The sequence below is a fragment of the Chrysemys picta genome, chromosome 2 (genome assembly GCF_011386835.1).
Source record: "Chrysemys picta bellii isolate R12L10 chromosome 2, ASM1138683v2, whole genome shotgun sequence".
In the NCBI taxonomy this organism is placed as follows: Eukaryota; Metazoa; Chordata; order Testudines; family Emydidae; genus Chrysemys; species Chrysemys picta.
In genome coordinates, this window is record NC_088792.1 from 274,023,460 (window position 1) to 274,045,473 (window position 22,014).

Sequence of the window (22,014 nt, forward strand, 5' to 3'; positions counted from 1 at the left end):
TGCAATTGGATGGAAATTGGAATTCAATTAAACGCACAAAAATGGCTTTGTAAAAAAAAAAAAATTTTAGTCATATAAAACTGCCTTATCTGCTGTATACATAAGGAAAAAAGTTTATCAGCATGTTTTGCATTTGAAATTAATGTATTCAACCAATGTACATAATGTCTTGACTTCTTACTCAAATTATATTTTTATTTTCTTATAGCTTATTTCAGCTTGCAAAACTGAAGACAAATTCCTGGCTAACAATGCCTGATAGTAAGTATTACGACCTTTAGTTATCTTGAAAAAACATTTAAGGATATCATGTTGTGTATTAAATATTGCTTAATTGGTGTAGGGGGAACCCAAGTGAAATAAGGGAACTAATAATGCAGGTATTATCTTTTTAGTTTAAAATGGAATTTGATTTGCTCAAGACCATGTGATTGGCCATACACTGATGTACCAATACATATCTGTTATTGAGAACATTTTAAAAATGAAATCTCATATATAAAGTTGGCGACTTCTTGTTAAGTGCTCAGTGATCATAAAATCTTCAGAGTTGTAAAATTGTTCATCATAAAATTATGGTGATTTTAGTATGTGACTTAAAGTATGTTGTTTTAGAAAGTATGTGGTGGGGCAAAACAAAATTACAAAAGAAGCCTGTGGTACTCCAGTGCAATCCTACCCACATGGTATTTTAAAATAGTAAGTAATACTGTATAGTAAATAGAACTAATAGTTAACTTATAAAATGATAGGTCTAATACTTAACGTATAAAAATACAGCTAACATTTTGACAGAAGCATCTTTAAGACTCAAAAAGATCATGTATCTTGAGGAAGTAAAACCTCATGTGTATATAAAAGCTTCAGGCTGGGGAAGAAAATGAACCCACCACACAATTAATACCAACTAAAGTAAGTAACTTATCTCCCCCTACCCTCTCCCCCCCACCCCCCCAAAAAAGTAGTCTTTATAATAAGTGAATTTCTCTTTCATAATGACTAGGTGAGAGTCTTCAACAACAAAAATCAGGATTGTTGGAAATATAGAGATACTGTTTTGAATATGGATTTTACAAATGTCTGGATTGGTCTAGAAACATTAACATATTTTGATTCAGGGATTTCTGAGATGACAAGTGACCTAAAACACAAATTATCTGCTATGTTAGGTGCTAAATCTGTTTGGGTATTTTGCTCTTTAGTTACTACTTGCTATTTACTGTAAAATATTTTTGAGGTATTTTGTTGTATTACAGTGTCACATCTCTTTTTTTTTTTATTGCTGTTCTATAGCTGAAGCTGCATTTGGATATTTGGTGCTGTTTGGGCCCTCATGATTATGAAATACCTTTCTATAAATATTTTGCATTTTTTTCGCATCATGAATACAGAAATGGAACAATCTGCTTCATTTAAGTATAGGGAGAGCTCTTGTAAAGAGAACATTGTATGTAGAATGCAGAGCAGGTGATGTATGTCAACAATGTTAATAGCTTGCATGTTGCCAAAATGGATAATAAATTATAGTTGAATTCACTTTTGAGGTTGCTGGCATAGGGTGTTCTTATTTCTTTTTTATAGAGAATGCTTCAGTGAAGATGTCAAGAGAAACAGCCTACTAGAAGAAATGTAAATTTAATTTTTTCTCTCTTTATCAGAAATATTTTCCCCAGGTCTGGCAAACTGATTGGTGGTCATGACATAATAGAAATGCTACTCCTTTTTTGACACTTGTATTATTGAATCAGAATACAAGGGTTGAGAGAGAGTATGTGATTTGGGTTTTAGGAGAGAATGAGATGCGGAGAGAGAAATTGGGAGTAGAGGAGGGTTTTATTTTATATTGAAGGGGAGTTAGCAATTCAATTACTAAATTTTATTCTATATTAGGTTTGAATTCAGTGTGAACATTTGTACTGAATTCCTAAAAGTATATTTAAGAAAGTAGAATTGTTCTGCTAAATGGCTGTGTGGTTTGTAATGAACTGTTGAGATTAATAGCACTAATTTTCTCTTGATGTTCCTTTATGACTAAAACTGGAATGCATATGCTTGTCTGCGATTAGGTACCTCTTCAGCATAACTTTCTTTTTTAGTAGTACATAGACAATAGAAACAAGACTTGGCCATTAAGATCCAAAAATGGGAAGGAAGCTTGTAGCTTCTTTAAGCAATGCAAAAGAATGGTGATTCATGGGGAAGACAAGTGAGGAAGAAGACCTGTATAGTGAATGTGTCAAGGTTGCTGATGTTGAATTTCAGCCTGCTCACTTTGAATAATAAATCAATAGATTAGACATATAGAGAATTGATCACACACGAGGTATATGGGTGCTTAATCAAGAGCAAAGGTTTTTAAACTTCTAGGGCAGTACTTCTGTAAAAACGGTGAAACATCTTTCTGTCTTTTAAGCAGTGATGCATGATGCTATATTTATAGCCCCTCAGATCTTTTTATAATTGTCAGGGATTTTTTTGACCAACTAAACTTACCCCTTCTATCCCCGCACCCGTCCCCGGTGGAAAAAAATCCTCTTCGGACCAGCCATATGTGTCTCATATCTGTCTTTATCAAACGATTGCTCGGTGTAACTTAAGAGATTCTGACTTTTGGATGGCTTTAGAGTTGCAGGGGTAGCTCTTGCGCAGAACCAGAACCAGTCGGCAAAGAAATCTGGAGATAGGAGCAATGGGATATTCAGTACTAATGTACAGGAAATAAATAGCAAAAACTAACATTTGTACAATATGTAACCAAGTGGTGCGGGAGAGACTGCAACCTGACAGCTACACCTGTAATATTAGTACCTTTGAACAAGGAGCCAAGGTAAATATACTGTCTTAATTTTTTTTCATGTAATAAATTATTTCTAATTGGAAAGGAGTGGGATCAGATTGTAAAGAATATAGGATATTAGGTGTGAACAGATGAGTTTGAAGATGGGTTTTTGCAAGCCTTTGAACAAGCTTGCTAAAGGTTGTTGTACTCATCTTTCCCTACCTCTGACATAAGTGATTTTTTTTTAAGGAGACACTGGTGTTATCCTGACACCACCGTTTCACACTCTCCCACCCTTTAAGTTGTGTACTGGGGATGTCTTGATTCATCTTACTTTACATTTTGCATACTATATTATCGTTCTTATGTGCTTGTAGTATTCTTTACCAGCTTATTGGGAGATATAACTCAAGCTTTTTACTCTCTAAAGCGGTGTCCTTCCTGCATTACTAGCTTGAGCTTCAGCAGCATCCAGTCTCCAGCCCATCCTTCCCGATGGGCTACCTTGAGCTTAAAGCTCCAGTTATCTCAAGCTAGAAACTTCTGGGTGCAGTGCACTCAATATACTGCGAGATTAATGCCATGGGAAAAAACCCCTCTGAGTCTGAAAATAAAACCACTGTAACTTAGCTTCTTTGTAGGTGTCACACAGGATTCCTACTAACCAACTCTCAGTATTTCTAGTTGTGTTATGAAGTAGTATGTTGCTATGAAACCTCAAATTATTTCCATCTTTCAGATGGCCATCTGTTAAAGCCTCCCCATACACATTCAACTTCAATTCCGACCCTAGAGGTACTTTGCTCTGACTAACCTTGTATGGCTCAAAAGAGAGAAGTCCCATAGGGGTCCCACAAGAACAGTGCTCCACTACAGCCTACTTCTCCTCTCAATGTTACAACTTCATTCATATTGTCATACTCAGCTGCAAAACATTGACTTCAGCCTCATGGTTATTCATGTGCAAATCACACATTGCCACTAGGCAGGTCTGTAGTCATCTATCTGAGGTTGAAATTCACGCTGTGCATTTGGGTACATGTAATTGTGAGAGATTGAATGTGCATTTTGACTGGTAATATGTTGGAGCATAGATGAATTTATTTGAGTTTAAATCAGTTTTTAATTATTTACATCAAGTGGGAAACCTTGAAATAAATAATTGATTTTAATCCTGTTTTGTGTTTGTACTTTTTAGTTATTGTCCTAAAGAGAGGTTCATTCTCATGTTCATTTGCAACCAAATATAGCCCTCACACTAAATTTGGTACTACTTTTTGCAAACCAGAAGGATACACTATGCACGCTTATGTAAGTAATTGTATAGTGTGAACATTCAGATACTTAATTTTTACCTTTTTATTATGTTTAAAATGGTGAATGACTGCTTTATTTACTAATAACTTTTTACTCTGGACTTATCAAGCTGCATTTGCATGGGAATTGGAATTCAATTAAAAGTACAAAAACAACATTTTTAAATTGTTAGATAAAAAAAGTTATCTTATGTGCTGTATACATAAACATTTTTCTTAATAAAACATGTTTTGCTTTTAAAACTTTGCTTTATTAAGCAAAGGAAGTATTATCTGTAGTTGGTGAATTGATGGATTGTTTCTGGTCACCATGGGCCAGATTTTTAAGGGTATTTAGGTGCCTGAAAATGCAGATTGATGCCTAATGTGATTTTCAAGATTTCTTAAGCAGGGTAGATACCTAACTCCCATTTGAAATAAAATGAATTGACATTCAGTGGGAGTTAGGCATCTAGCCTGCTTAGGTGCCTCATGGGATTTCCTAAAGCGGGGGTCGGCAACCTTTCAGAAGTGGTGTGCCGAGTCTTCATTTATTCACTCTAATGTAAGGTTTTGCGTGCCAGTAATACATTTTAACATTTTTAGAAGGTCTCTTTCTATAAGTCTATAATATATAACTAAACTATTGTTGTATGTAAAGTAAATAAGGTTTCTAAAATGTTTAAAGCTTCATTTAAAATTAAATTAAAATGCAGAGCCCCCCAGACTGATGGCCAGGACCCAGGCAGTGAGAGTGCCACTGAAAATCAGTTCATGTGCCGCCTTCGGCACGCATGCCATAGGTTGCCTACCCCTGTCCTAAAGCATCAATCACACATCTAAAATATAAAATGCCATTAAAAATCTGGTCCCATGTCCTTCAGATTGTTAGGGTTAGTAGATCTCATCCTTTCCCACCTGTATTCATTCATAGATTGGAATAGGAAAACAAACTTCCTTGCTTTTTCAATTCCCAGTTGGTTTCTTAACTTTGAGCTAATCCAAATGAAGAGAAGAGCCTTTCTGCACCTGCTGGCCAAAAGTAATTTAATGGAAGAGCTTTTCTGCCCAACAGAAATTGAAAGCCCTTAAATTTGGGGATAAAATTGCTCCATTGTAAAGACTGAAAACAATATAGATGCTTTCTTAATACAGTATATGATGTGATATATTTATAAACTTTGAGTGGACCTCATAAATTAAAGACGTTTTCTTCATGATGCTTTTTTAGTTTATATAAAGAAATGTCAACATTTCATTCAGATTTTAGGATGAGCTCATCGATGAAGCATATTTATATTTATTTAAATTGTAATAATAAATTTAGGTCTTAACAAACTTTAAATTTTCCTTTTAAGCACAATTTTTAAAAAATTACATAAAAATCTGATATTTGTGATTTGAAATACAAAAAATCAGTTTATCCATCCTGGTTGGAGTGAGAAGTGTGTTCATTGTGTGAGCTGTGTGCTTGGGTGGCAAGGCATATGCCTTGAGATTGATGTATGTGTGAATGTTATCTTAACTGGTGATTTTCTAGATTTTTAGTGATTCAATTGATTGAAATACAATTAAGCGGTCTTAACTGTAAATTCATACTTTTTTGTGGGGGAATGTTTATAATGCCTCTTGTGGTTAACTAGTAAGAATTCTCAACAATGATTGGCAGGCCCATTGTGTGTCTCTGGAGTATGTAAGGTAATAAGCAAACATGAAGAAAACCAAGATAAGGCATAAAATGTCAGTCATTTTATTTTTACAAGTGTAGCTGGCTATACTATTAATTAGAATAATTATTACAGTAGTGATAATAGGAAACAATACTATAATGTTCTGTTTAATTTGTTTAGTTGGAAAGAGACCACTCATCATTAGAATTATCAGGTATATGTATTCATTATGTGAGAATTAGCAAGGCTTAATGTAGAACAAGCCCAACTTTAGAATACTCAAATTGTTCACTCATTGTTACAGAAGTATTCCAAAGTCTTGGATTAGTTTTCCTCAATTATTTCTATTTTAGAATTTCATTCCTACTTCTCAAATCTGATGTGTCTGTTTCTGGCATTCTGTAATGACTACTTTTATCTTCAGCCAAAGGATATGTTGAAGATATTTTTTATTTTTTATTTTTTTTAGTTTGTGTAAAGCGAAGTCTGCTTTATAGCAGGTGGATTGAATGGAATGAAGGAGTTCTCTTACTTGAGATTACAAATTACACTTGTTTAAAAAATAGTATTATATGCTGTCGGGGATTTAAGTCTGTTCTCACTTGGGTCTTCCAATCATTCCAAACTCCAAGTAAATTAGTGAGAGATTACAGGGAAGAGAGAGTTTTCAAAGTCTACTGAGTCAATACCTATTGCACCGGATGTTGAAAACTTTAAATACAAACTCTTCCTTTCCCATACAATATTGTCTTTCCTCTGTTCTCCTTAATATTCTGCTTCTTATTTATGGCAAAACTTTTCAGTCTAATATTGTTTTGAGTGTTAAAAATATTATGATAAATTAATGACCAACTGAACAATGAGTTTACCAACTTTCTTTTAATATTACTAGCAGAAATTGTACAGAATACATTGCTATCACAAATCTTTTAAGTTGCCTTTGTTGTCAAAATTGTCTTTATAGTTCAGTGCCACCTTTTTTTTTTTTTTTTCACCCCACCCCAATTGGGAGTGTATATGGGAGTTCCATGAAAGTATTGAAACATCAGGAAATATGAGATTATATACATTTTTTCTTTAAGAAATGGTTTCTCCTTCTTAATATTTTAATTTATAACTGTATTCTTAGTTTTACATGATATTACGAAAGTACAAAGTATTACATGAATCCCACATTCTGTCTTGCTACAAAGATGCTAAATTTACTGGCAGAGTTACTTGAGAAGATTAGTGGTCATTTCTAAAAAATCTCTTTTGTATTTCAAAGGGTTGTTTGTGGGTACGATAGGGACACAATCAAGTCTACAACTAGTAATAAACATCTGTGCCAGTTAGCATGTAAGTGGTACACAACTAAATTTGATTTGTATTTAAATGTCTGCAAAACTGCAGTGGAAATAAAATATTTCAGTGGGTTTATTTGTAATTTGTGGTCCTGGGAATTCTACTGTTGCAGATTTTGGCCAAGAGTGATGGATAGTATTGCATCTACTATAAACAAGCCCAAATTGAGCAAAATGATTCTAACTATATTTCTCCACATTGTAAAAGAGAACTAATAGTTTTCTATTTCCCTTGCTTCTTAAAGAATAACATACTCTGGAAAGAGTAGAAGATAGACATTTCCTTGAAAGAGCCAGCAAGAATATTCGATGGAAAAACTTCCATTCACATTACTTTATTATGATTTTAAACTCCTATTGAACTCCAGAATGGACAAAGAGGAAATACCTGATACTGAGTGGGAACCCAGTTTGATTTATATTTGCTTTGACTTTGCAATCACATTAGTCCATAAATAAATGAAAGCAGCATTCCCAGTAAAAAAGGAACTAAGTTTTTTTTTAAAACATTTCTCCTATGAAATATAGTTACAAGTGACCACAGTAATAGACAGTGTTTTCCTATAACCTTATATATTTTTAAATGTTTGTCATTTTGTATTCTGTGTTGTATTGTTGAAACCCTCGCTGTATCTTGAATAGCCAAGATAAAGACTTAAATACAGTACTTTGTAACAGTATTTAACAAAAAAGAAAGATGATGTAGAAGGAGAGGGTTGTATTGGAGAGAGAAGGCTGTGTAGCAGTCAGGATTCTGGGATGGTGAAGGAATCCATGTTTATAAGTGCCATGGGAAGCCTTTCAACTTCATTCTACTGGATGATGAGGCAGGAACAGGAAGAGAAGGTCTGCTTGGACCTAATTTTAAAGCCCAACCCAACCTCAAGAGTGTCATTTTCATACCTGACCCAAACCTGAAGCTTGTAGGTGAGTTGCAAGGGTCTATCCTCTGGCCTGGATTCTTTTCTGTGCCTCTCACTCCAGACTCCCTATTTGCATAAAGCCCATCTGCCTATTATAGCCTCTTTCCCCATGCACATACCTTCTTTACCCTAGGCCCAACACCCCTTGTTTCCCCCTGTCCCTTGCATTCCCATTCTTTCTCTCTCTGAACTTCTCCCTCACTGTCTTCCTTGTTGCCTTCAACAACAGAAAGCAGCACCGTGGGGAGAACTGGTGCTCAGTTTCGCTGCACTCTTGCCTCAGCTACTCCAGTACACAATGAAGCCTAGGCAGCCATGCCTTGATGCCCAAGGTAGTATGCAGCCACAGAAACTTTAAGGAGCAATGACAATTGGGGCCAAAATTATTTATTAAGGAGAATTCTTGAGTCCAGTCTTCTCTCATCACTGACTCATCAGACCAATAGAATGGTAGCATGTCAGTTAGCTGCAGAGGAAGGGTGGTGATTGGTTGTTATTTTTGAAGGCAAGTTCCCCAATTATGAGTGTCCTGACCTGTCGTCCTCTATAGTCCAAGTGCAAAATTCAATTCAGCCATAACTATGGAGCTGCGACCCGTGCTTCAGTTGCCAGATAAGCTATGAACCCATTTTTCATTTTGCATATCATATTGATGAATACGCCGATCAGATTATAAATAAAAGCCATTCTTTGAGTTCCTTTCAAATAAAAATGTATTTGAGTTACTCAGTGGAAAAAAAATATATTAATACAAATGTTTTGTTCAGAGTGCTTATACTTCTCACTTGTGTGGAGAATCTTCAAATTACTCATGTAAAATTGTGCTTCATATGAAGTATTTAATAGAGTAGTATTAAAACACTGCAGAACAAAACTTCCCTGATTGTGGATACTAGAAAAGGAATCTTCACATAGAGTGTAATTTTTCCTTGAAATAGTTGACAAAGAAGGATTTACGTTAGTATTTTCTTGAAACACACTTTTTTTACCTGTCTGCTTTTACAAACCTTTTATTGATTTTTGTTTCATAGACTATCAGGGTTGGAAGGGACCTCAGGAGGTCATCTAGTCCAACCCCCTGCTCAAAGCAGGACCAATCCCCAGACAGATTTTTGCCCCAAATCCCTAAATGGCCCCCTCAAGGATTGAACCCACAACCCTGGGTTTAACAGGCTAATGCTCAAACCACTGAGCTATCCCTGTTGCTAACAGCTAACGCTGTTTTTTCAAGTTTTCCTCTTGCTTATGCAATTACAGTGCAGGTTTCAATATACAAAATGACAAAATAATTGAATATACAAGGCTTTAGGAGAACATTTACTACAGTGATGGCTTTATTTTAAAATCTCCTGAATAAAAGTATTTCATTGTAAGTTTTGAAAGGGCACTTTGCTTTATATCTGTGTACACATAAAAACATTAAACAATTTTAATAAAGTTGTACAGTGTTAAGTCCACTAGAAGATAATGAAACAATCTGCAAAATACAAAATAACTAACAAATTACAACTGCCCAATTAGGACTCTGTCCAGAATATTGTACCTTTTTAGTAGGTTATACAAGTACATATTCAAAATAGGTCTTGGCAGATGGTGGACCTTTGATAGGCAGAGAATATATTCCTATGAAGACTTTTGTTTTTTCACATGGATTTTGCAGTGCCTAATTAGCTATTGATGATTTTCTAGTGTTCTACATTAGGAAAGGGGCTGTGCAAATTAGAAGCAATGGAAACTTCTGTATCTAAAATTATCTATGCAATTTATAACTGATGAATGCTATCTCAATTTTTTTGCATTTTCAGTATTTGATTTAATTAGTGCCCTTATGTCTTTTCATTATCTACTAAAAAGTTATGTATGCCTCTGATAGCTTAGAAAATGAAGAAAAACCCTGTCTATTGGCTAAAATCATACTGAAGTTCAAAATCAAAAATTTGCAGTGAATATTTTATAAAAGGGTTGCTAAATTTTATTAACTTACCTGTTTGTTAAAGCCTATTGTTGTTGTTTACAGAAATTACTTTGCAACTGGTTTTCGTATCAGTCGTTGATTAATCTTCATGTCCAGCATTATTTGATCCTGATTTCTGAATCATGGGACGGACAGGTAAGACTCATGCTGATTATACATGCGAGTGTTCTGATTTTTGTTGCATAAAAATATAAAGATAAATTGGTTTAATTTTTGTTTGCCATGTGTCTATATGCATGTTATTGTATCAAAAGACTAAGAGTGAACTGGCCTGAGATGACTGATAGCAATTAATGATTGATACACTGAAAACTGATATTTTTGGCCTGTCTGACAAATAGCCTCTGGGTTTTCTTTTTTTGCCTTCTGGAAGGGACCAGGGATCACTTTAAGATCAGATACTTTGTGAATAATCAGGGATAGAAATTAATTGGATGCCTCAATTCCAGCTTTCAAATGGTGTAATCTCATTTCTAGGAGTTAATGAGAATATGTGCTGCTAAACTCATTCTGGAATTGAAGGAAGCTGGTAATTGGAAAAACTAGATCTTAAAGCAAGGATAAGATCATCAAATTTAATAACTCCTCTGGCAGTTACAGCCAAAACTCACATCAGTTGGTGGAAGAGTGAAGGCTCTTTGAGGTCTTTGGCACAAATTGGCGGGAGCTCTACAAATGGGCAAACAGAGTATGTTGGCTCTGTTCCACTGGCTTGTATGAAAGTGTGGTGTAGTTATGGCATTACCCCCTCCATGTGTTCATTGTGTCTCTCAGCTGTAGATGCTCTTGGTCATGTGCACCAGGAGCACATTGAGATTCTGGCTGATCCATCTGCGGGTGTCCGTAGGGGGCAGAGGGCTTTTTTCACTTATTCCAGATTATGGGTAAAATGTTAACAGTGCCTTTGCTTAAGGTTGCCTCACATTTTCCATTAGAAGACCCTGTTTTCTGTGCCTTAAAACTTTTGAATTCTTTAACTGTTCGGGTTCAAATTTTCCAAGCTGAAGGCTTTTTGCAAGTTTCAACAAAACCAGTGTAAGCATTTCCCAGAATGAATTTTGAGGAAAAATGGGTTATTAGCCATTTCATTGAGAAGTGCCTCTGTGTTTTGGATGAGGAATTCAAAATTTGGCAAGGGGGTCACCTTGTTTTTTCTATCCTGTTGAAAATGTACCCAAATTTGGCCGAGTTATAAGCTGCTTTTATAAATAAATAAATCAGTTTGTACATATTCAGTCGAGGTTTGTTGGAGACCGTCGGCTAAAGTTTCAAAAGATTCCATTTCACTGAGCGTGCTGTGTCCCTACGTGCTGACCAGACTGTACATGTATCATTCTCCAGAGTGACTGAAAATGCTTCATCCCCAGGCTGCAGGGGCTGAGCAGGACTTCCACTGCAGTTGTTCTTCCCAGTACCTGGGGGCTGATGTGGTATGTGGCACTGGCATGGACAGAAAGGAGACTAGTCTTTTGCTCACAGTATTCCTGCTGCTGGTGCCCAGCAGCATGGAGAAGACTGTGCCTGACTGAATGTGAGGTTTTTGGTTTAAGCCAAGTTGGTTTAGCACATCATAAGTGTAGGGTCATACTTGAAAGCTACCTTTGGATAAAATAAAAGTTATAAGGGAGTGATTGAAGCTGTGCCACCTTAAAAAATTATGCAGTATTATACAGACCTTTCCTGATGAAGAACATTTTCATATGAAAAGGTAACTAGTGGCTTGCTGGGAGTATAGGAAATCATAAATAAACCACAAAGAATATTTTTGAAAGATGGAAAACCATTTAAAATTCAAACTAGCCTCCAACTGTGATATCTGAAGAGCATGTCCCAATTAAAATTCTCCATTAATGGAATATTACTTTATTTTGTTAGCCTGTTGCAAATGTTTTGTAGCTACTGCAATATTTTTCATTTAAAAAAGGCAACACTTTCATAAGATACAGTAAATCAGTACCTGATTAAACTACTAATAAATCCTATTAAAACTAATTTATAATGAGAAAATTGAAAAATATTTATAGTGGAGATTGTCTTGCTGTCACCTTATGAGTGTCCTATGCTTTGAAAATAAACATAACTCCAGAACATTAAATCTATAGACAGTACACTAAAGTACCCATAACTACTGCTTTCATAAAGATTAACACTTCAATATTGGTCAATCTTTAAACACTTAGAAATGATCTAAATTTACAGTAAATGTTGAATATTTGATGTTCAGGAAACAGTCTGAGCCCTAACTGATTTTTCATACTCTTTTTACAATCTTCCCATTCAAATCCACTTGATTGTTCCACATGATAATCAAGAGCCTGCACTATTTGTTTAGAGCTGACACCTGAAGAAAGAAAAACCTTATCTTTGCTCCCTGGAGGCGGGCGCAGGGTCTGGAGGTTGCCCGGCAAACGGTGAAGCCGGTAGCGCTCGGGCTTTGGGCAGCCCCTATGCCTCCGGACCCTGCGCCCCCAGCCGGGCACTTCCCCTCCCGGGCTCCGGCGGCGCAGGGTCCGGAGGCACGGGGGCTGCCCAAAGCCGGTAGCGCTCGGGCAGCCCGGCTCTTAAACAGAGCCGAAGAGTCGGGGAGGAGCAGAGCCGCCATTTTCCCGGACATGTTCGGCTTTTTGGCAATTCCCCCCGGACGGGGGTTTGACTGCCGAAAAGCCGGACATGTCCGGGAAAAAGAGGACGTATGGTAACCCTAAAAAAGCAATACATATCCAACTTCATCAAATTTGCACTCTAAAGTAAACCTTAACGGTAACATCAGCAGTGTGAAAGCAAAATAAATTCCAAAAGCATGTGACAGACATGTCAAACTGTTGATGCAAGAAACTGAGGTCACTGAGTTTTGCATGACAGGGTGAACTGAATAAAGTTGAGCTATGTGTTGCTGTCTAATATGGGTTGGAGATGGAAGTGAATGCCTTTTGGAGGAAGTTTTAACAGCATTGTACACAATGTAAAGATGGTAAGGAATACTGGAAACTTTTATGTTAACTTGAAAGCATAAAAGTATGAACAGACAAGGGTTTAAGTGGGTAGGATGGGTTTTGGTGCAACCTAAACTGTCACTAACTTTAATTCTTGTTTAATTTCTCATACAGTAGCAACTTGGGGGGCCAGCTGAGGGTTAAAGCCACATTGTGCTAGGTGCTTTGTAGAAATGTAGTAAAAAGACTGCTGTCCAAAGAGAACTGATAATCAATGGCTGCAAGCTAAATTGGGGCTTGAATTTGACAATGCAGCAGGTGACTGAAACAGGCAAATGGGGAGTGAAGAGAAGGGTGGGAATATGAGCTAAGTATAAAACCAGAATTTTATGCATAATAAGCAGTGGTATTATGATATATATTGAATTATTGATCCAGTCCTGTTCTCACTCACGTCATGTTTTGTTACTGACTTCATTGGGGGTAGGACTGGGTGCTGTGTGTGCATTGGCATGTCCTGCAATACCTTAGTTGCAGCTTAGAAAGAACTACTGAACACAGACGATATAGCAGCCTTAATCCTGCCCTTTTGGGGTTGCCAGTCATCAGTCAGTCTCTAATGATCCTTCTTTACATACCCCTTTACCAAACTACACTCTCCCAATATCTGTTACTATATATCAAACATCCTTCTAGTGGCTGAGGATAGGGAAAGGAATCTGGTAAACAGGTTGTGCAGAGTTAAGGTTGCAGTGTATGTTTTGTGATGTACAGTTGTTGTAATGGTAAAGATGTGTGCTTGTGGGTGGAGGAATACAGGGTATGTATTGTTAGGTGGCTTAACTTTTCATTTTCCTTTTGTGGATTTGTAGTCACCTTAACTGATTCAGTTTTTTTGCTTATTAATATGACATATTAGTCCTGCAGTGCTTACAGTCTGTGTATAAAGTTTGTCTCATGAGATTCCCAACAAAATAATTGAACCTTAATATTTAAAATCTAGGTAGATTTGTCATTCGTTCTTAAAGAGGAAGTTTTATGAGCACATATAGTGAAAGATTACTTTGTGTGAAAACTAGACCCAGTTCTTTTGTCATGAAAGCTATGGAGGAAGAAGCATGGAGACAGAAACTTCTGTTGTCGTCCTCTGCTGGGGAAAGTCTTTTAAAGTGAAAATTCCTGGATAGGGGAAAGATTTTGAGTCTCCTCAGGCCATGTCTATACTAGCTAGCTTATAGCAGCACAGCAGCACTGATGCAGCTGCGCCGCTGTAAAATGGCTTGTGTAGCTGCTGTATGCTGACAGGAGAGAGCTCTCCCATCGACATGATAAAGCCACCTACATGAGTGGTGGTAGCTATGTAGGTGGGAGAAGCTCTCCTGCCGACATAAGTGGTAGCACGCACAACACTATGCTCGTAACATTTATGTTGCTCCGGGGGCATGTGTGATTTTTTTTTTCACATCCCTGAGCAAAGTAAGTATTGCCAACATAAGTGGTAGTGTAGATATGGCCTAAGTCAGTTAGCACTTTTTACCAGCATTATAGATTGAGTTACTGAAGTCCTCAAATCTTGGTTTAAAGACTTCAAGTTATGTAGAACTCCCCATTTACACTAGTTTAAACATTCAAGTGTTCTGTGCCCCATGCTGCAGAGGAAGGCAAAAAACTCCCAGGGTCTCTCCCTCAGGTCAGATTGGTAGAATTCCTTCCCAACCCCAAATATGGTGATCAGTTAGATCAAGGGTCTCAAACTCAAATGACCATGAGGGCCACATGAGGACTAGTACATTGGCCTGAGAGCCGCATTTACTGACACCTCCCCCCCGCCCCCACCCCTTCCCTGCCCCCATTCCAACCCCTTCCCTGAAATCCCCACCCCAACTCTGCCCCCTCCCTGCCCCCAGGGGGTGCAGGAGGGGTGTGGGGTGTGTCCGGGGCTCAGGGCAGGGAGTTGGGGTGTGGGGTGCAGGAGGGGTGAGGGGTGCGGCAGGGGGGTAGGGTGCAGCAGGAGGCTCAGGGCAGGGGGTTGGGGTGCAGGAGGAGTGCGGGGTGCAGTGGGGGGTTCAGGGCAGGGGGTCAGCGTGCAGGATGCAGCAGGGGGTTCAGGGCAGGGGGATTGGGGTGCAGTAGGGGGCTCAGGGCAGGGGGGATAGGGTGCAAGAGGGGTGCAGCAGGGGCCTCAGGACAGTGAGTCGGGGTGCAGGGTGCAGCAGGGGGGCAGGGTGCAGGAGGGGTGCGGCAGGGGGCTCAGGGTAGGGGGTTTGGCTGCAGGAGGGGTTCGGGGGGTGGCTCCAGCCTGTCACGCACCAGGGGCAGGGCAGGCTCCCTGCCTGCTGGCCTGCCCTGCCCTACCCCCGCACCGCTCCGGGAAGCGGATGGAACCTGGGGGAGGAGGGGCGCAGGGGTGTGTGTGGCTGTTGCTTCAGGCACCACCCACAGCAGCTCCCATTGGCCGGGAATGGGCCGCGTGTTTGAGACCCCCGAGTTAAATCCTGAACATGTGGGCAAGACGTGCCCAACAGAAACCTGGGAAAGAATTTCTGTAATAACTCGGGGCCCTCCCCATCTAACTATTCTGTCTGAATAATTTAGCTATGTAGTGAATGTGTGCATGTGTGCTTTTAGGCCCTGATCCAGCAACTCGTTTAAGCACATGCTGAATATTGAGTGCTTTGCTGGATTGGGGCTTGAGTGAGGGTGGGATTTGCAAGTCCTTATTAATTTGGACTGCATAGTTTACTCTTTTTTTTTAATTTAAAAATCTGTCTTGTCCATTTGACATTTTTTAAAAACAATTTAAATAATGTTTTAATTTATCTATAGAAGAAAAAGTATTCTTAAAACATTAATTCCAAAACTAGTTAAGATTGCTGTATAATAGCATAGTTTACCCATCACTTTACAAAACCCAAGCACTTGAAAAGGAAAAATTGTAGGTAGACCTCAAATCTTGCATTATGTATGAAAACACATTCTAATGAAGTGTAAAGAACTTTATATATCATCCCAGCATAAATACTGATTAAAAGAACAGTTCTCAAAATGTAATTGTAAATCAGACTAAAAATGTATTCCTGTACATTGTCATATATTGAACAGCCTCAAATGTAAATTAATTCATATATTTTCCCTTATAAATTGATACTTTTCCTCCTAAAACACTATTAAAATTTTCACCTTCCTGATGTCAGCTTGTTCTAGGAAGGTAATTGTTAATGCTAACAGGCATTCTTTGTCACCCAATTAAATTAATAGGCAGCAGGTTTAATACAAACAAGACAGAGTGTTTTTTTTATCCACACAACCCACAATTAACTTGTGGAACTTGTTGCCATGAGGTACTGTGATGACTGGGTACAATTTAGATAAGAACTAGATAAGTTCAAGGAGGATAGGTCCATCAATGGCTACTAGCCAAGATGGTTGGGGGTACAGCACCATGCTCGGGGACTGCCTCTGACTGCTAGTAGCTGGGGAGGGGAGGAGGAGTGAATCACTCAAACTGCCCTGTTCTGTACACTCAGACTGAAGTGCCAGTACTGGCCACTGTTGGAGAAAGGCTACTGGGCTAGATGGACCATTGCTGTGACCAGTATGGTAGTTTTTATGTAAATCATCACCATATACTCATCTGTTAGTTATGGGGAAAAAATGGTTCCTTTGTATCTTTAGCCATGTAGTAACTGTGTCAAAGATTGTATACAATTAGAAAATGTTTGCATGGATATTGTGTGAAACTTGAAAGTAAAAGTTTAAGCCAAGATCTTCAAAAGTGACTAGTGGTTTGTACCTCAATTTTTTGGGTGCTCCAATTGAGACATACTAAGGTCCAAATTCATCAAGTCACTTATGTCCCTCTCTTTTTTCCTTAATTACATCCCTAACTTCAAGCATAAACTACTCAGATGCTTAAAGTTAGGCATATGTTTAAGTATCTTGCTGAACTGGGATCTTAATTTGTTTCAAGATAGGAGCCGAAATAATTAGTTATTTTTGAAAATCTTGACCATAGCGTTTATTTTATTAATGTCAAGCAGAGATGGATCTAGTCTCCTTATTTGTGGTTATGTAAAATTAGGTTTTCTCCTGATTTTGGAAAGTATAAGGTGAATGGGAGCAAGCTGCCCATATGTGGGGAAAATTAATATGTGAAAAATTAATATGAAATGAGTAAATGTTTGTTGCAGAGACTGCACTTAAGCATTTCAATGCTACAGATACACTTCTGGTTTTCTGACATAGCTATACCTAGATTGTTCCCTAACCAAAACAATGTTCCAATATGCAAAATAAATTGGAAGTTAACTGTTTCATACAAGGGTAAACCTTTAAAATGTTTACAGTTTCCAGAGAAACTTTTAGATTTAGCCAGGTTATGAAACACAGGTGAGATCTTGGTTAGAAAAGCTGGATAAGATCCTGTCTACTCTTTACGTTTTTGTAACAAGGAATAACCATGTTGTAACCAAGTTTTCTTGCATGGCTGTATCTCAAGTGCAAGTCTGGTCTAAGGCCTCTTGTACACCCGAACAGTTTTACCAGGTTTTTAACTTGTTAGTGACATTAGTTGCTTCCAAATGTGGTGTTTTTCTATTCTATTTGTTGAACAGTAACTCTGGATGTTAATGTTTCCCATCCAGTAGTCTAGGCTCTCACAAAGTTGTCCTGTAATCAGGTCAGATCTGTTTAGAGGATGCCATCTGCACAGCACCTCATGTCTGTATCACCAGACTGAGTGGTCCTCCCATGTTATTGGTATTGTTCTGTATGTATGCTGGGGGCCTTTGATGTCCTGACTTTCCCAGAATGCACTGGTAAAAACAGTGAAGTCAGTGTTGGGGGGTGTGTGTGTGTGTGTGTGTGTATAAAATAAACAAGTTTTACACTTGGTTTTGATGTGGAAAAAGCTGCTGGATGGATGTAGCTCAACCATATTTATTGCAACTGCGTCAGATGAATGTGTAGCCTGGCTAGTTTAATATTTGTAGTGTAGAGAGAGCCTTAGTTAAAGAGGGTATATGTGTTATGTGGTACAGGATTGCAGGATGGGGAGCATATCAGAGGGTAGAAAATTAAAGCTGCTTGGAAGGTCAGCCTATTAGGGATTTAGGAGCAAACATTCTGAGTCTTTCATTAGGTGTAATTGCCCAAAAATGTTGCATTACACTCAGCGTAATAGTAGGCATCCTTCAGTCTTGAGAGAGTATTACACACTCTCAGAACTAAATATAATCCGATTTTCCTGACATGAGTTATGAAAAAGCCATCTTAAAGTTGTGACCTCTGTCATTACTATTTATAGTGTGATAGTTCTTTCTATATTAAGTGAACAAGGGTAAGAAAAACATATAACTTCTTTTTATTGGAGTTAAGGAGGCTATGATGGAAAATCTAATTTTGGACCAATCAACCTTGGCAGTGTACATCTTAAAGCAATATTGTGTATCCTACTCCAGTTTGGTTATTGCTTGCCTAGCTTACTTTAATAAAGCAAGGTCAGAAACACAATGACTTCTGTCAACAACTTGTCTTTGTGAAACAATAACTTTCTGAATTTCTTAATTGTGGTTTGTGAAAGAGTGGCATTTGGGACTGATAAGAATAAGATGATAAAATAATGTATGTTATATCTTTGTATTAATCCCCATATCTTTAGCCCAGAGATGATGATCATGAATTTTATGGCAGCTGACAAACACATTGGCAAGTACTACCCACATTTTTAAAAGATCAGAAGATACACCTTTAGAAAGCTTTTACTGTTTTACTTAGACTTGGCAGCTTTACTTCACAAGGGTAGCACTGTGTATGTGCTGAGCAGTTACTTTTATTTTTTTTATTGAAAAACATAGGAACATAAGAATGGTCTGACCAAGTAGTGCCAAAGGTCCATCTAGCCCAGTATCCTGTCTTCTGACTGGCCAGTCCCAGGTGCCCCAGAGGGAATGAACAGAACAGGTAATCAAGTAATCCATCCTCTGTTGCTCATTTCCCAGCTTCTGGCAAACAGAGGCTAGGGACATGATTCCTGCCCATCCTGGCTAATAGCCATTGATGGTCCTATCGTCCATTAATTTATCTAGTTCTTTTTTGAACCCTGTTATGGTTTTGTGAAGGCCAGCATCCTCTGGCAAGGAGTTCCATCGGTTGACTGTGCGTTGTGTGAAGAAATACTTCCTTTCATTTGTTTTAAACCTGCTGCCTATTGATTTCATTTGGTGACCCCTAGTTCTTGTGTTATGAGAAGTAGTAAATAGCACTTCCTTATCTACTTTCTCTATACTAGTCATGATTTTATAGACCTAAATCATATCTTCCTTTAGCCGTCTCTTTTCCAAGCTGAAAAGTCCCAGTCTTATTAATCTCACCTCATACAGAAGCCGTTCCATATCCCTAATCATTTTTGTTGCTCTTTTCTGAACCTTTTCCAATTCCATTATACCTTTTTTGAGATGGGGTGGCTGCATCTGCACACAGTATTCAAGATGTGGATGTACCATGGATTTATATAGAGGCAACATATTTTCTGTCCTATTATCTATCCCTTTCTTAATTATTCCCAGCATTCTGTTTATTCCCAACATTATTCCCAACATTAAAGATTTTCAGTATAGACCATTTTTCTTTGCTACAAATTATTCACTTTTATGTTGGACTTAGACCTACATCATTATTCATTTTAATCTTTTATCTTTTATCAGATGACAGCATGATGGCAGAAATTGTATATTCTAGAGTTCTGGTGGGAAGTAAGATGCGATTTATACATGCCCAATGTTGAACAATATCTGTCAGAAAGGCAGGCTATGATAGTGACTGGGAATATGGAGATTTCAGTGATGGATGTTGATTTCCTGCAAGCCAAATTCAAATAGCAGACTTCCCCCGCCTATGATGATAAATTGAATCAGGGTGATCGAAATTAAGATTAAAATGTTTGTTTTTTTGGAGACCTGTGTTTCCCTAGGTGCTGGAATACTGTGAATATGATAGCACTATAAAAAACTAGGTTTTCCCATCTGAAACTGCTGAAAATGTCTCTTGGTTTAATTGTGTATATATACTTACCTGGAAAAAAAATCTCAATGTAGTTGATCTTTACATACATTTGAGAGTTAGGTGAATAATATTGTTTGATTCTTTATCATTCATTTTTATATCTAGAATAATTTTTGCTATTGACTGAATCAAAAAACGTGTCCATCTAATGTTTGGAACAACCATTTAAAATTTTCTTTTTAAGCTGTTAAATAAGATGAGGAGTGAGAGAGGGGTTGAATGCCAGAGGAATTGTGGTTTTGAAGAGCAAAACAAGTGTGTCCAGAAAGCCAGGAAACCCAAGAGCTTGAAAATTGGGTAATGAATGTCTGTAGTGAAGTGTATTTTTGTGGAGATGCTGTGAAGTCACAAATGGAAGGCGTTAGCCACCTGATCTTTGTTAGTCAGAAGTTTGGAACTGAGAGCATACGTCACAGGAGTATTAACCATTGAATAGATAAAGACTTGCAGAGTAATGAAATTGTAAACAGCAGTACCACACAATTATCAAACTCTGTAAATTCACAAGGAGGCACCATAAAATAATTACAGAGCTCTGCTTTATTTTCTTTCTCCCTTTAAAAAGTGTCACTAAAACCTATGAAGTAGTGGAATACAAAGCTATTAAGGAAACCTTTCTTCAGTCAACTAGATATCTTTAAAATCTCCACTAATAAGACCTCATTTACTCAATAATTCCATCTTTGTGGGACCCACACTTCATCTCGGATCCTTAATGTGAGGCTAATGGAACTCCCTAGTTGTGAGGGTTTTGATTCTTGAGGGCAGAAGATGTGTGGTGCCATACTGTGCAGAGTATAAATACTACCTTTCAAATGTTTTAGTGAGTTCCTTCTTGACTGTGGTCAGTGAGTGGCCTGCCTCATTGGCCATTGCTCCAGGTTTTCTTTAGATCCTAACAGTTCCTCATTGGGTATCTTCCAGTCAGATGTGGTATGATTGTTGAAACCTTTCACTTGAGTGCTTTGATAGATTCCTGTGGTGATTTGGTGCGTGCCTTGGCATTCAGATGCCACTGGTGGTTGGTGCCTGGCAGCTCTTCCATGCTCAGTCACATTCATTCTTTAAGCTGGTAACTTGGAGCTTCAGTGTTTGCATTCCCTGGACCTCTTGAATCAGCCAGTTTTGGAACTTCAGGAAGTGCTTAAGATGCTTCAGGATCCCCCATTCCCTACATGATTCCAGCCACTTGATTTGAGGTATGCAGAGTCTTTTTGCTGTGGGCTACTATTTGAATTCAGATGATCTGGAGCACTTGGACATCAAATACTTCTGCTGAGGAACAACAAGACAATAACTCCCCAAGGAAGGTGCTGTCTTCCAGTTTCTTTACAGATGCGGTCACTTTTTTATTTTTGAGCTTAAATCAGTTCAGAAATCTGAAAAGCTCTAAATGGAAGGTATCTCGCCATTGAACCTTTGTTCAGTTGGGTTGCTGTGACTTTGCAGTCTATTTTTACTAGATAATAGAGGAAATCAAGGTAAAGCCTTCACACAGCTGTCTTCGTCTCAAAGGCAGTTGAGGAAAAAGTGCAGCTTTTGCCCCCATCTCCATGTGAGAGCTTAGTGGTGAAGGCAACCACAACTAGAAGACTGGCCACACCAATGGTACAGTACCCCCATGATAGTGAACTGCAATATGGGTTCATCAGGACATACAGTTTACCAGCCTATTGCTGCAACTGTGTAACATGAATTACCAGTTCTTTCTGACCAATGTCCAGATGAAGTCATGGAAGAAGGCTCCTACCTTTATAAATTTGCTTCTCCAAAAGAAAGGTCAGGAGCTTAGGAAGGAATTCTGTGAGGACACATCTGGCCTGGAATCAGGTTCAAACAGGATTTGAAGCAGGTGAGATGGTGAAGGCCACTGTCTCAGGTTGAAAGCTGATCTGCTTAGGTGCAGGTATCTAGATTACATCAGGGTATCCTTCCTTACACTAGAAACAGAATTTCACTGTGGTGTAGATTAAAGTTTTTTGCAGAGGGCCAAAGAAACAGACCATCCAGCATTCTTGTGGGCCTCTCTTTCCA

General features: G+C 38.1%; 1 protein-coding gene across 24 annotated transcripts in view; it reads left to right on the forward strand.

Annotated features, from left to right (window-relative positions):
* The window catches only part of EFR3A (EFR3 homolog A), a 151,663-nt gene that overhangs the window by 14,502 nt on the left and 115,147 nt on the right, over window positions 1–22,014 (forward strand). For 8 of the 24 annotated variants that reach the window (XR_010599013.1, XR_010599018.1, XR_010599014.1 and 5 more), the window contains 2 exons: window positions 209–261; window positions 10,028–10,120. Coding sequence is in view for 11 of the 24 variants with exons in the window: in XM_065586159.1 (XP_065442231.1) it covers window positions 10,108–10,120 (13 nt within the window). In the remaining 13 variants the exon portion in view is untranslated. Of the gene's footprint in view, window positions 1–208; window positions 262–780; window positions 913–2,624; window positions 2,828–3,977; window positions 4,091–5,707; window positions 5,773–7,011; window positions 7,083–10,027; window positions 10,121–18,773; window positions 18,880–22,014 lie in introns of those variants that run through there. The other 16 variants (XR_010599015.1, XM_065586154.1, XM_065586162.1 and 13 more) reach the window with 9 other exon arrangements.